Source organism: Erigeron canadensis, chromosome 1, assembly GCF_010389155.1.
Source record: "Erigeron canadensis isolate Cc75 chromosome 1, C_canadensis_v1, whole genome shotgun sequence".
Taxonomy (NCBI): domain Eukaryota; kingdom Viridiplantae; phylum Streptophyta; class Magnoliopsida; order Asterales; family Asteraceae; genus Erigeron; species Erigeron canadensis.
In genome coordinates, this window is record NC_057761.1 from 6,787,225 (window position 1) to 6,802,922 (window position 15,698).

General features: G+C 31.8%; 1 protein-coding gene across 1 annotated transcript; it reads left to right on the forward strand.

The window, feature by feature from the left end:
* The first annotated feature begins 3,163 nt into the window (after positions 1 to 3,163).
* LOC122601283 (ATP-dependent DNA helicase PIF1-like) lies at positions 3,164 to 5,452 on the forward strand. The gene is made up of 3 exons (XM_043774067.1): positions 3,164 to 3,536; positions 3,792 to 4,100; positions 4,149 to 5,452. The coding sequence occupies exons 1-3, from the start codon at positions 3,164 to 3,166 to the stop codon at positions 5,450 to 5,452; spliced, it is 1,986 nt and encodes a 661-aa protein (XP_043630002.1).
* Positions 5,453 to 15,698: the final 10,246 nt, after the last annotated feature.

Consider the following 15,698-nt stretch of genomic DNA (forward strand, 5'->3'; position numbering starts at 1 on the left):
ATTAACCGATGTATCAAACGGTAAACTACTAATTTTATATCATAAGTAATATGTGTCGCTAATATATATTGTGTCATTACATATTTAATTTTATACACACTTCTTTCTATGTTGGTACTTTTATACATGCATAGTACTTCATGATGAACAACATACAAATTTGCATGACGTGCAAATTGGAATTTCCTTCACATACCCGGCTGCAACGAACGTTCATATCGAACACAATCGCCATTTAACATCTGGTATTTCTGTAAAAATGCTTGCTTTATTGCTTATTATTAACTACGTACAAACATATTATTCCTCACATAGATCATTCATGATCTTATTATGTAGATTTTTGCTCCAACATGGTTGAACCATTATATGAAGTACCAATTCGTCAAGTTACATCATTTATTATGAATCCTACCAACATATCAGGTAATTCACCAGGTAGTTTCATTATTATATTATAATATTCCTTTATTCATAAGATACAAGTTTTTGGCTTGCAGATTATTCCATTAATGCTTCGGTCTCTTCTACCTCGCATCATTCAGCTGTGTCAACTTCAGAAAATTTGGCTCAACAGATACATGCCACAACAGGTAAATTTATATTCTTATGTTAATGTATATATTTTAGAGAATGGTTGTCATTTTAAGTATATATTGCTAACCTATGATTATTGACGTTTTTAGTTTTAAGTACACCATTAAAGATCACATATATCAGCTCAACCAGCAACCCATCAAAAAAAGGAAAACATAAACAAAGATTCAATACCTTCCTTAGAAAATCAAGGACTCCCACAATTCCTAGATTGTCCTTTGATGACGATGAAAGCAATGAACAAGACATTATGTATCCATCATACATTTCTGATGGTATATTAATAAATAACTCATACCATTTATATTTATAAACCATCATTTATATTCCTACAATTTTCAAAATAGATGGAACTTAATTATCTTTAATTTCCATGACACAGAAAACTTTGATATTGGTGACCCTATATATACATGTAAAGCGTGTGGTGCGAAATTGTGGTATGCTGAAAAGATAAGAGGGAAGAGTGAATCCAAAACCGGAGGTTCTTATTCTCTTTGTTGCGGCTATGGGTAGGTCTTGCTACCAAAACCTCCGCAACCACCACAATATCTCCTAGATCTTTATAGCAATAAAGATGCCACAGGCAAATTTTTCCTTGAAAACATACGTCACTTCAATAACATGTTTTGTTTTACATCAATGGGCGGAAAGATTGATCACTCTGTTAATAATGGGCGAGGTCCATATTGCTTTCGCTTAAATGGCCAAAACTGCCATAGCATCAGTAGCTTGCTTCCTTTAGATGGTGCTACACCAAAATTTTCACAACTCTACATTCATGATACAGAGAATGAGCTTGCACACAGATAAGCTGCCAACAGGTCATTAGATACACAATTTATTATGTATTTTTACATGTTATAACTTACAAATCCAACTTTTTAGACTATTGGTTTTTTTTTTCACTTCAGACATCGTCAGAAAAAACCCAACTCACGCGAGGAGAGAATGGAATACGAGATTTGTAGCCAGATTAAGGATATGTTGGATGGTTGTAACCCACTTGTGAAATGGTATAGAATGGTTAGGGATCAAAAGAACACGTTAGAAGAAGAAGACGTAAGACTTAGACTAATTGGAAATAGAACTACTGATGGTCGAACGTATAACCTTCCCACTACTGGTGAGATAGCTGGTCTTATTATTGGTGATATCGATGAAATGCTTGACAACAGGGATATCATAGTTGAAAGACAGAATGGAAGGTTGAAGCGTATAAGTGAGTTACACCCTTCTTACTTAGCATTGCAATATCCGTTGCTATTTCCTCTTGGAGAAGATGGTTTCAGACTTGGAATTCCTCATCGAGACGTCACAGATATAAGCGAAAAGCCCAGATCCACCGTTACCATGAGAGAATTCTTTGCTTATATGATACAACAAAGAGATAACGAATGCTCATTGTATCTTTATGCACGGAAGCTTTTTCAACAGTTTTTGGTTGATGCGTATACGATGACAGAGTCCCAAAGATTGTTTTTCGTACGCAAACATCAAAAAAAATTTAGAATTGCTCCAGCTAAAAAAATAAGTAAAGCAATGAATGAAGGCCAGAAAGATGCTGCTTCAACTGGTAATCGTGTTGTGCTTCCATCTACTTTTACTGGTGGTTCTAGATACATGATGCAAAACTACCTAGATGCAATGACTATATGCAAGTTTCTCGGTTATCCTCATCTATTTATTACTTTTACTGCCAATCCAAAGTGGCCAGAGATTGATAGGTTCTTGGCACTATTCAACCTAAAGCCAGAAGACCGACATGATACAATGGCTAGAGTTTTCAAGATAAAGCTTGATCAGCTTATTCATGATCTGAAGAATAATCGTTTTTTTGGAGAAGTCAAAGCAGGTTTTCAACATATATGTTCATTTTTTTTTATACTGCTACTCACATATTCTAACAACAGTTTTTTTTTATAGTCATATATACTGTGGAGTTTCAGAAGCGTGGTCTCCCGCATGCACATATTTGTTTATTTCTCAAGGCTGATGTACAAATTCCAACCGTTGATCATATCGATTCAATAATATCTGCTGAAATTCCAGATATTAAATAAGATCCCAAGTTGTATCAATATGTGACTGAGTTCATGATGCATGGTCCGTGTGGGAAAGATGCTCCAGATTCACCGTGTATGAAATCCAAAAAATGTTCCAAATTTTCCCCCAAGAAATTTGCTGACCGTACTTCCATTGATGATGACGGATTTCCTGTCTACAGAAGGCGTCATAATGGCATCACAATGCAAAAAGGAAAGCACACACTGGACAATCGACATGAGGTTCCTTACAATAAGTGTCTTTTAAAACGATATAGGGCTCATCTTAATGTTGAATGGTGTAACCAGATGGGATCCATAAAGTATTTGTTCAAGTACATAAACAAGGGTCCAGATAGAATTACTGTCGAGTTATCTACAAACTCAGAAGATAGTAACGACACACATGAGGCGGTTGACGACGACGAAGTCCAAAAATATTATGACTGTAGATACGTCTCTGCATGTGAATCAGCATGGAGAATTTTCAGTTTTGATATACTTTTCGAAATCCTGCGGTTATGAGGTTACATTTGCATTTAGAAGATGAGGAACCTATCATATACGAAGGTGAGGATACTCTGCTTGATGTTATGCACAAACCCTCAATTGGCAGATCAATGTTTTTGGCTTGGTTTAAAGCTAACAAACGTTATAAAAATGCAAGAGATCTATTGTATGTCGAATTTCCCCAAGAGTTTGTGTATAACAGGAAAGACCTTATATGGACTCCAAGAGTAAGACCTAAAGTATTTGGCAGAATTCATTACGTCCCTCCATCAGCCGGTGACGTTTACTATCTACGGATTATGCTAAACAAAGTTCGAGGCCCAACTTCTTATAAAAAATTAAAAACGGTTAACGGTACTATCTATCCTACTTTAAACCTGCCAGGTATTAATCTATTATATGTACTGAAATTCCTCATTTTTTTGACAAAATGCATAACCAAAACATGTTTTTACCAACTAATCAGTCACAAAATTCACATATTTTTCTACCTATATTACGTTGTATCTAATAACCAGTATCATATATTTTTGCATTTTTTACTTTAAAAACCAACTACGTCTAAAATACATTATTAGAGATACATCTGATCATATGGCAATGATATATTTTAACTAATTTACATATCTACAATTTCAGGTTTAACACTACAACCAGAAGATGCCAAAAACATTGTTTTGTCGTATATCGAAGATTTGATGGTACGCGGTGGTTCAACTCTTAAAAGGATACCAAACATGCCTTATCCAAACTATGAACGAGCAAATGAATCTACCAATATGCTTATCCATGACGAGCTCAACTATGAAAGAAAATCTTTGAAAGAAGAACATGACCGCCTATTCACGTTACTAACCGATGAACAAAGAAATGTCTATCAAACCATAATGACATCAGTGAATGATGAAGCAGGTGGAGTTTTCTTTGTTTACGGTTATGGAGGAACTGGTAAGACGTTTATATGGAAGACATTAGCTGCCTCATAGCGATCAACAGGTGACATAGTTATAAACGTTGCATCCAGCGGCATTGCATCATTGTTACTAACTGGCAGAAGAACTGCTTATTCAAGGTTTGGCATTCCTATCAATTTAACTGAGGACTCATTTTGTAACATTAGTCCTGATAGTGACATGGCTGCATTATTAAGAAAAACTAAGTTGATCATCTGGGACGAGGCACCAATGATGCACCGACATTGTTTTGAAGCTTTGGATAGGACAATGAGAGACATAATCCCATCAACCCACTCAAAAGATGCTGAAAAACCATTTGGAGGGAAAGTAGTCGTTTTTGGTGGTGATTTTCGGCAGGTTCTTCCCGTCATTCCAGGAGCAAGTAGAAATGAGGTGGTTAATGCATCTTTAAATTCTTCTTACATATGGGATAGTTGTCAAGTCTTAAGGCTTACTACTAACATGCGGTTGAAAGTTGGATCAAACATAGTGGACAAGAAAGAGATAGAAGTATTTGGAAAATGGATTTTGGACATTGGAGAGGGAAAATTGAGTGGACATAATGATGGAGAAGCACTGATTGAAATTCCACGAGACATTCTACTTGACGACAAAGGTGATGCTATTGCTTCTATATCCTCATGTATTTATCCTTCTCTTTCTGAACATCTAGATGATCCAGAGTACTTCCAAGATAGAGCAATTTTGGTCCCAACAAATGAGGAAGTTGATTCAATAAACTATCACTTATTGTCACTAATTGATGGGGAGGAAAAGATATACTACAGTCCAGATAGCATATGTCCAACCGATGATTGTGATGCTTTTGAAAAGTCATTGTACACTTCGGATATTCTAAATGCAGTCAAATTATCAGGTGTTCCAAATCACATCCTAACTCTTAAGGTAGGAGTCCCAGTCATGTTACTTCGAAACATCGACCAAGCAAATGGGTTGTGCAACGGAACAAGAATGCAAATTAGGAAACTTGGTGAGCATGTTATTGAAGCTAAAGTAATAACGGGAAGTCATAGCGGTGATATTGTCCACATTCCTAGAATGAAGTTGGTACCTTCAGATCGTAAAATTCCATTTAGACTTCAAAGAAGACAATTTCCTGTTGTTGTCTGCTTTGCAATGACTATAAACAAGAGTCAAGGTCAATCACTTTCCCAGGTAGGCTTATTTTTAAAGAAATCAGTTTTTAGTCATGGACAACTATATGTTGCTGTTTCACGTGTGAAAAGCAAAAAAGGATTAAAGGTTTTAGTTTGTGATGAAGACAACAACCCAACCAACATGACTAAAAATGTTGTCTACAAAGAAGTATTACAAAAGATTTAGTTTTTCATTGTTTTAAACGATATGTACTCATTTGGTTGTTGCTCATTTTTGATTGGATGTTATGCTTCTCCTGCTATTTTGATATTTAAATTCTAAACGACTAACATTTTCATTACGGGAATTAACTAACCCATTGCCAATTACATTAAATAGTGTAAATTTCCCTTCAAATACTCAGATCATTGCCTACTATTGAAATAAAAAACTTTTTAAATCCCGTGTGATAACACGGGTCATAATCTAGTATTTAATAAAGTAGCTAGCTTAAATCACATATGCATCCTTTATTTTAAAATTGACTATATCAGATTAATCCAACAATTAGTCATGACATGATATCTTCTGTGTTAATATATATGATTAAGAACACATTTGATTTATAATTTTGAAATCAATTAATCTTTTTCTGTTCTTCTATTTATAGATATATTAAAAACTCTTTTTAAGTTTATCTATAAAATTTAATTAACCACCAAATAATTTTTACTACCATAGTCCCACGTAATTCTTATTTTTATTTTTTTTTTTCTATATCACAATTAACAATGATTATTAATATTAAAATTTGAGGTATTATACTTCATCTTCTATTTTTCTTGAAAATTGAAAACCCCTCTCCCTGTATTATGATGGCAATGTTCGAGATGTAATTATGGTAAAATCAAAGGGCCTGCAACTGTTATTATAATTAAATTTTCGGGTATAAAATTGGGTAACTTTATTCCTCAATGTTTCTATTCTCCAAAAATCATATACTGATGTTCTCACTTCATATGCACAAAACTTTTGTTTTGGTGTAGGCTACAAATGCAAACTAGCGATTAAAAAGAAAGGATTTAATATTCACTAATTCCTGTAAATTATTTCTGTAAATCTGAATCATTGACACTCGATGGCACGACAGTAAACCACCATCAACAAAGGCACATGCACACTCGCACCACCATCCAGTTCGCTGTTACATTGTGTTTTTTTATTAATTTTTATTTTTATTTATGTTAATTAATTTGTGAACCTGAACTTTCTGATTTATTTTCTATTTAACGTCATCTGTGAATCTGTCTTTTTTGTGAATTAGTGACTTTTGACTTTCTAAGTTTCCTTATTGATTGTCAATGTCAAAATGATATCGTAAATATGAATGTGGTAATTCAAAAAGGATTAAAAAGTTAAAAAGAGAAGCTTTTATGAAATTTCAAAAAGGAGTGTTACTAATAAAACTTGATAATCAATATGCTTCTTTTGATGAAAATGATAATAATGTTATTTTTGATGAGAATGCTAATGTTGATGCTAATCTAGATGAAAATGACGTTGAGGCTAATTTTGATGGGAACGCTAATGTTGATGTTAATCTAGATGAAAATGATGTTGAAGCTAAAATTGATGAGAATGCTAATGTTGATGCTAATCTAGATGAAATTGATGTTGAGGGTAATCTTGATGAGAATGTTAATGTTGATGCTAATATATAAGAAAATGATGTTGAGGCTAATATTGATCGATGAGAATGTTGATGTTGATACCAATCTCGATGAAAGTGATATAGAGGTTAATGGTGATGAGAATGTTAATGTTGATACTAATCTTGATGAAAAGGATGTTGAGCCTAATCTTAATGAAAATGCTAATGTTAACGCTAATCTTTATCAAAATGCTACTATATAAGAACCAAGTAATTGGAATAACATAAATAATAATTTAAGAGATTTATTAGTTCAAAAAGATCCTAATATGTTTAAAAGTATTCAAAGTCCAAAGGATGAACACTTAAGATTCTTTAGTTCTAATTATTATGTGCTAGATTTATGTAACACCCCAAAGATTTTAAGGTAAAAGAAATTAACCATTTTCATAGTTTTGACATTAAATTAATTTCCTAGTATTTTATTTTTAGAAATGGGGTTAATTTAGTTGAAACTTTAGCGGATAGCGGATAAAATACCCACAAAATATGGGGTGGGTCGTGGCAGCTCCAAAGAGTGCCAGCCTTCCACCTTGTTGATGAATCACTCTTCCACTACTATTTTCTTTCTTCTTCACCTTCCTTTCATGCATCCCATCTCATTCTTTCAAAAACAAAGATAAATCCTCTCAAGTTCAAGGAAGAATTTATAGTATTAATCATCACCAACATATAATCTTCACCCAAGAATTCAAAAGTTAGGGTTTGTGGGTCTTGGTGGTGGTGGCCGAAAATTGAGAGGAAAAAGGGGAAGGAATTGTGAATTGAAAACCCTAATCTATTGTCTTCCATTGTTGAGGTATTGATTTCCCCTACTTTAGTTCTATCCTTCTTGTGAAATTTAGGGTTCATGGAGTGGACCAATTTGGGGGTTTTGCTAGAAAATGATTTATGATTAATTTTCCCCAATTCCTTAGTTAACCTACTTGTCATTGAGTTATGTGATGTATTTGACTATGAAATAGATGAGTTTAATGTGATAAATTGAGTTTGTAAGAAAAGATGAACTTTGCTAATTATTGAAATGTGGATGAAATGGTAGGATGAACTACCTAATGATGTTGATAAATATGAAAGTAACTCAATGACAAATGGGTTGGGTTTTGGGTTTAGAAAAGGCTAGTGATTTAATATGACTAGGTTGGGCTAGTCAAGTTGTGAATGTAAGCTTATGCATTTTATGATATGATCATAGGTTGAGCTTGTTGAGCATTATCGTTTTAGCATTATTGTCTTTGTTGCGGAGGAGGTGAGTATATTTGCATACATTTATATTTATGTTGGATCAATTGACCACATCATGTTAAAGCCTTTTGCCCATGGTGGTTTTGACCATTTCATGTTGAAGTTTGTAAATCCATGTGTGGTAATTAATGTGGCATAAGCCCATGTGGGGCATTGTGATTATGAGGCCTAAGAACCTCCGGGGCCTAAAAATCCCGATAGTTGATATGATATGAGGCCTAAGAACCTCCAGGGCCTAAGAATCCCGATAGATATGATTGTTTAACTTATATGGATCCATATATGTGTTATTAGTGTGCAAGGTGAATATGTAAATGTGACATGACGATGTCATAGGTTACATGTAAAAGTCCTTGTACTTTGTCCTTCTTCGTATCCGTAAATGTATGCAAGTATATATTCATTAAGCCTTTGCTTATATTTTAGTTGTTTACCCTTTTATAGGTAGTTCCGGAAGAAGGAACTAGTATTGACAGTTGGAATGTGTTGATCTAGAGCTTGAAGTGAAGTTTTTGCAAAACTTGAGGTATTTAGGTCATTTGTGGACGAATGACGACCTTTTGGTTAGAGGCTTAGTTGTCCCTCTTCTCTTGGCTCTTGGTACATAATGTTTTGATATCTTACTACTACTACATTTCTGTAAATGGTCAAGTGCAAGTTATTTTAGAAAGTTGTATATTTGAGTTTGGGCGAAAATTTGTGTCAAAGTGGGTAAATGACTCATTTGATGGTGTTCATGGTTTTTGAAATTAGACGATGTTGTAAACCTGTTTAAAATGTGTCTATGTTGTTCTTAGGCAACTTTTAGAATGTGTTTTATGAAGTTTTTTGTGAAATGTAAAGATTTTAAGTTGATTCAAGTGTCAAAATAGTTTTTGGTTTGCTGATCAGGTGCCCCACTGCGGCGCAGTGGGGGTGGTTTTGCCCACTGCGGCGCAGTGGACTGCCACGGAAATAAAACTGGTTCCTTCCACTGCGACGCAGTGGGTATGTAAAAAAAAAAATTGTATTCTCGGTTTATCGAGTCTGGTTCTTTCAATTTACCTAATGGAGAAAAATATGAAAGAAAGTGGTTGGCTTATTCTAAAGTGTTAGATAGAGCATTTTGTTTTTGTTGTAAGTTATTTGATATTAATCAATGTACAAGTAAACTTGCAAGTGAGGGTTAGAGTAAAATGTTCATTTGCAAACTAACGTTTCTGTGAAAACTAAAAAACAGACTAAAACACACTGTGATCTAAATCTAACACAATGTGTTTTAATTGTGTTTTTTAAAAACACATTGTGTTTTTATTGTGTAATCTAAAAACACAATGTGTTAAGTTTTGAACCACATTGTGTTTTTGATAGTGCATGAAAATCAGAAAATTGTTCAAACACACTGTGATATGAACTTAACACAATGTGTTTACTAAAAAGAAATTAAAAACACATTGTGTTAAATTCAGATCACAGTGTGTTTGGACCAGTTTTTTAGTTTTCACGAAAATTTTAGTTTTCAAATGATCACAACCCGAGGATTATAATGATTGGAAAAACATTAATGTTGATTTAAAAAGACATGAAAAGAGTAGAGCACACATTATAAATATGAAAAAATGGAAATATTTAGAGATAAAATTGATGAAAAATAAAACAATCGATAAACAAATTCAAGATCGTATAAATAAAGAAAAAGAACATTGGAGAGGTGTATTAAAAAGATTATTCGCCCTTGTAAAGAATCTAAGAAGGAATAATTAAGCATTTTGTGGAAAAAAATGAAAAACTATATGAAGAAGGTAATGACATTTTTTTTTTTTTGCTTTATTAAGATGTTTGCTAATTTTGATCAAGTAATTGAAGAACATGTTAGACGTATAAAGAACGAAGAAATTCATAATCATTACCTTACACAAAACAAATTAATTAGCTTACTAGAAAGTTAAATTAAAAATAAAATTGATCAAAAAGTGAAAGAAGCTAGATATTTTTCTATTATACTTGATAAATTAATTGTACTCCAGAGGTAAGCCATAAAGAACAAATGTCAATTATTATTCAAATTTAGATATTTCCTCAACTTTAATAGAAGTAAAAGAATAGTTATTAGATTTTTTAGTAGTATGTGATACAACTGGTAAAGGTCTTTTTGACACTATTATTTTTGAAATTAATAGATTACGATTTGATATAAATAATATTAAAGGGAATGATATTAGATCAAGGATATGATAATAGATCTAATATGAAAGGGAAACATCAAGGATTCCAAAAACATTTGTTAGATATTCCTCCTATAGCCTTTTATACTCCTTGTGGGTGTCATAGTTTAAATCTAGTTCTTTGTGATATTGTTAAGTCGTGTAGAAAAGCACGTGAATTTTTTGGAGGTATACAACGTATATATAATATATTTACTTTTTCAACCCAAAGGTAAAATGTACTACTTGAACATATACCAAAATTGACTCTTAAATCCTTATCACAAACACATTGGGAAAGTCGGGTAGAAAGTGTTCAGGCAATTATATCTCATGCACCACAAACCAAATAAGCGTTGTTGGCAATATGTGATGATTGTGCTCGGAAACGAATTTGGCAATAGTAATGCTAAAGGCTTAGTAGATAACGAATTTGAAGAGTTTGAATGTTTTTAGGATTGATTATTTGGTATAACGTTTTGTTTGCTATTAATTCAGTTAGTAAACTCTTACAAGCATAAAAACATGTGTATTGATGATACTATAAAAGAATTGGTTATGCTTTTGTGTTATTTTAAAGATTATAGAAAAAATGGATTTGAAAAGACTATGGTTGAAGAAAAAATAATTAAGTTTAGATTTGGATGTAGAATCTACGTTTTGTGAGAAACGTACCTCTCGTATAAATAAACGCTTTAATGAAAATGTTGCTAACGATACAATAAAAAGTCCTATCGAATTATTCAAAACTGATTATTTTTTGTACATTGTAGATCAAGCTCTTTTTTCGACTAGAAGTAAATTTGTTCAATTTAAAGAGTATGCAAATACTTTTGGTGTTTTATTTACTATTAAAAAGTTAAGTTCTCTTGACGATATAAGTTTAAAAGAGCATTGTCTTAATCTTGATAAAGTGTTAAAATTTTGTGATATTTTAGATATTGATGGTGTAGATTGATTTCAAGAACTAAATATTTTAAAATATATTATCGGTTTAGAAAGTAACACACCTATTAATATTTTAAATTATATTTAAAAGTTTAATACCTTTCCAAATGAGTATATTGCTAATAGAATTATGTTAACTATTCATGTCACCGTTGCTACTACTGAAAGAAGCTTTTCTATACTAAAATTTATAAAAATTTGTTTAAAGTCTACAATATCACAAGAAAGATTAAATTGGTTAACTATGTTGCCAATTGAAAAAGATTTAACTTATGAACTTGAACTAAAAATTTGATCAAATATGTATAATTATTTGTTATATAATTTTTTTTTAACTCCATCATTTGTAAGTTTTTAAATTTATATTTGCTTGTCCGAAGCCCGGATTAAGGAGGAAGGTATTTATTAATTGTCCAAAATGATATGGACTTGACTTGTAACCTGTTTGATCCATAAGGTACATCTATCCATGTCCTTTTAGTTAATTTTAATTTGTTCCTCTTGATATAAAAACCAATTTGGTTCATTTATGACTCATTTGGTGCAAATTCCTATGCAACCAGCAAGAGTGTAGGAGGTAGCAACAACCCAAAAACAAGCAGACCAGCAACATCAACAACCCAGCACCACTATACTTAATGGTATAAGGATGATTAATTAAATAAGTTATCTATTAGAAAAGACCTACATTGATGTATATTATATGTATTTCAGGTTTAAGCTAAAACAAAAAGATGGCTAAAAATGATGATCGAGTGAAGTAACTTTGTTCAAGTATAGTTTGTGAAAGATCAATAGAAGAATACAGAATGTGTTCTTGACGTTGATCGTACAAAATCTCGTTGTGCACTTGTACTTGTGCAAATGGAAAGCAGGAAGAAGCAAAATTCATATTACAATTTGAAGACTTTAGTAATTGTAATTGTGTTGGTAGATTTAATTGGGCCCTGCATTACACTCACCAGCCCACCACTCTTATTCTTTTATTTTGGGCGAACGAGCTAGACACAAAAAAGAAAGCCCATCTCAATTTGATTTGTGTTGTCGGCTAGACACCGCATATTACTTTGGAGATATTATTCGGTAGAAACCCACTCGACAATACCACATATTATTTGTCGACATTTAATATCTTAAGTCGAAGAAAACAACTAAGGATAGAAGGTCAAGCTGATAGGTTGAAAACAACTTGGTTTTTAAACAGGGCCGGTTCTGAGATTTTTGATGCTCAGGTCGAGACAGTTTAAAATTACCCATATAAAATTTTTTTAAAAAAGCACACACTGTAAATAAAGGTTTGAAAGTTAAGCTATACGAGTCGATTTCTCATTATATAAATAAACTTTACCAACTTTAGCAGATTGATATAAATCATGTGATGTATTCTTTATAGAGAAGCGATATGCAAACCACTAAATTTCTTTAATGATTTTAAAATAGATTATCTATGATCTTATCATAACATTTGCCAATCTAAACTAAAAATGTTTAATCCATTACATTGATTTAGAAATTAGAAGTCTTCTGTAGATTTGGAAGCTATGTTCGAAGATATCTAATATTCTGATAGTATTCTATGATGATTATTAGTCGCGATTCAAATCTACATACTAGTAAAAGTTATTAAATATATAAATCATTCTGATTGATGTTTTGTATCGTTTGTCATAACAATTAACTAGTCAATAATGTCTTATTAACTTAATAAATTTAATAAAAAAGTTCTAATACTTAAATTTATTTTTAGTGTTAGTATATTTATACGTTTATAACTATAGAATACAAAGTTACTTCCAAGCTCAACAATTCTTTTACCTATAAAAAGAGATAATTTGTTAACCATATATCTAAGTAATTTAACTTTATACGTATATTTATTGTCAAATGTAATATTTTAGTTATAAATAAAATCATTATTTAACTATAATTTGGAGTAATTTAATAATAATGTAAGTATATTTAAGTCAAATTCATTATTTACTACTCAAATAATAACAAGGGTAATTCAATAAACTCAAAAAGGGGTCATTTTAGAAGTCTTTATGTAAACAAGGGACTTATTCAAAAATTCATATTAACATGTGATCAAAAACTTTTCATAAAAAAGCTATTGTACTATAAATGATTACTATTTATCTTCTTCCCCATGTAGCCATAACTCTAAACTACATCTAATATCTCTGTTCCGCCATGTCCATTTACACACAGAGCCATAGTCGCTTCTTTTTTTTTTTTTTTTTTACATATCCAACCAATTTCAATAAGATTTCACATTACTTAGCTTAAAAATATGATTAAATGAACATACTCTAATAAAGTATGGACTATAAATTGTATGCCCAACCAAAAAGTGTTGCTCCGGTACGTCGCTCTGCCCACCCGTATGCAGGGTCGGCCCTGTTCTTAAAGAGAGCATGGAATAACTTGGAAGATCAAGATATTACAAGTGCTTTCATGCTTCGACAACAACTCTAGATAACTATCACTGGCAATGGAAGGAATCAAATGGTACGAGGTACACTCATGTGCCATTGTTTGCGGTTGAATTGTTTCAAATTTTATGAGGTGTCCTTTTTTTTATTGGCTGCATAAGAGAACATGGAAGCATCTAGGAGACAAGAAGTACAATGTCACTTTTAGTCATCTATGCAGAACCATTAGATCAAGAACACGTAGAAGTGAATGGACGACACTAAGGCATGGTTTATGATGGTTTATGGCTATATAAACCTGCCTTAGTGTATCATAGAGTGTGTGCATCTTTATCATCTAACTCTCACCACGATTAGAGCTATTTAGCTTGGATCCGTGTTGTGTTCTTATAATCAGCTTAGGATAGCGGAGTTAGATAAAACAAAGTTGTAACTTGTTTCAACCAACTACTTAGGCGCATCTATTCCACAACTGCTTGTAATTAATTCATTTATACTTCAACAAAATGATTAGTTGAAAAAGGTTCAAAAATTTGTTGTTACCAACACTAAACATGCTAAACACCGCAGCGAAGCGCATGTAATTCTTCTAGTTTATTTTATTTAATAAAAAAATAAAATAAACCTATAATAAAAACAATAATATATTTTCAAAAAGGTAGTTTATAAATATATATGATAGTTTAGGGTTAAAAACAAAAATTTAGTTTAAAACATTTCACTTTAATGAGAATAAAAGTAAAAGATAAAAACAAAGAGGTGGGGCTTGGGACTCATCGTCTTCAATACAACAACATATCTAAACGTATATATAGGTGTCCACGCGTGGGTGATTGGATTTGGGTGGAAGTTCCACTCCCGTCGAAGGTATATATATATATATATATATAAGGTATATATATACATTTATATATATTAGTGTTCAGTCCCGTCCATTGGACGGGTAGTCTCAGGATATATAAATCTTATAATAATTGTGAAACAAAAAGTGTATAACAAATACCACAACTTAATGAATACGAAAGTTAAATAAGAAACATATGAAAATTAACTCCATATAAATACTGATTCCAGTTTACCCATTTTTATAGCTTTAGTTAAATTAAAAGAGAAACAAAAAAGTGTATGACCAATATCACAACTTAATTAATACGAAAGATAAAGAAGAAACATATGAAAATTAAATCCATATAAATATTGATTCCAGATTACCTTTTTTTTTCATTTTTAGTTAAATAAAAAGAAAAATAAAAAGTGTATGGCATATAATTTGAAAAATATATAACAATTCATCAACAAAGACCATCTCGAACGTTTTGATTTTCTTCGAGTTGTTCACAACACGGAGTCGTAGATGATAATTAACATGTGTTGGTTTATAAGATTTTTTTTATTAAAGGTCGACCATTTTTTATTAAATAAATATTTAAAAAATAGAGGATTAATAAGGAGAGGGTATTAGGCTAAAGGAGGGGAATTAGAGGTGCCAAATGTACCCTAACCCTCTCTTTTAGTTATATTATGGTATCTGAAGTGTAGTAAAAAAATATTAATAAATTTTTATAAAATTATAATTTATTACTAAATAATAGTCACTAACAATATTAATTTTTATTAAATAATACTAATTGATAAAATATAGTTTTATAAACTAACATATTAATAATAAAGGTAAATTACAAAAATGGTACCTGAAGTATAATGAAAATTACAGATTTCATACATGTACATGGGGGCACTTAACAGCACAACTAACGGACGTTAGGTCCAGGTATGGTCCAAGTGGAAAATGGTAAGTTTGGGTATGACGGGCGTAATTAATAAAGCCTAGGTATGATTTGTGCAATATGGTGGATAGTTGAGGTACCATTTTTGTAAGTAACCCTAGATATGGAAAAGTGAGGGTGGTGCTATCATACACTTAAGTTTGGTGAAATAACCTCACATCTTAGTTTAATGTTTAATTAATAATG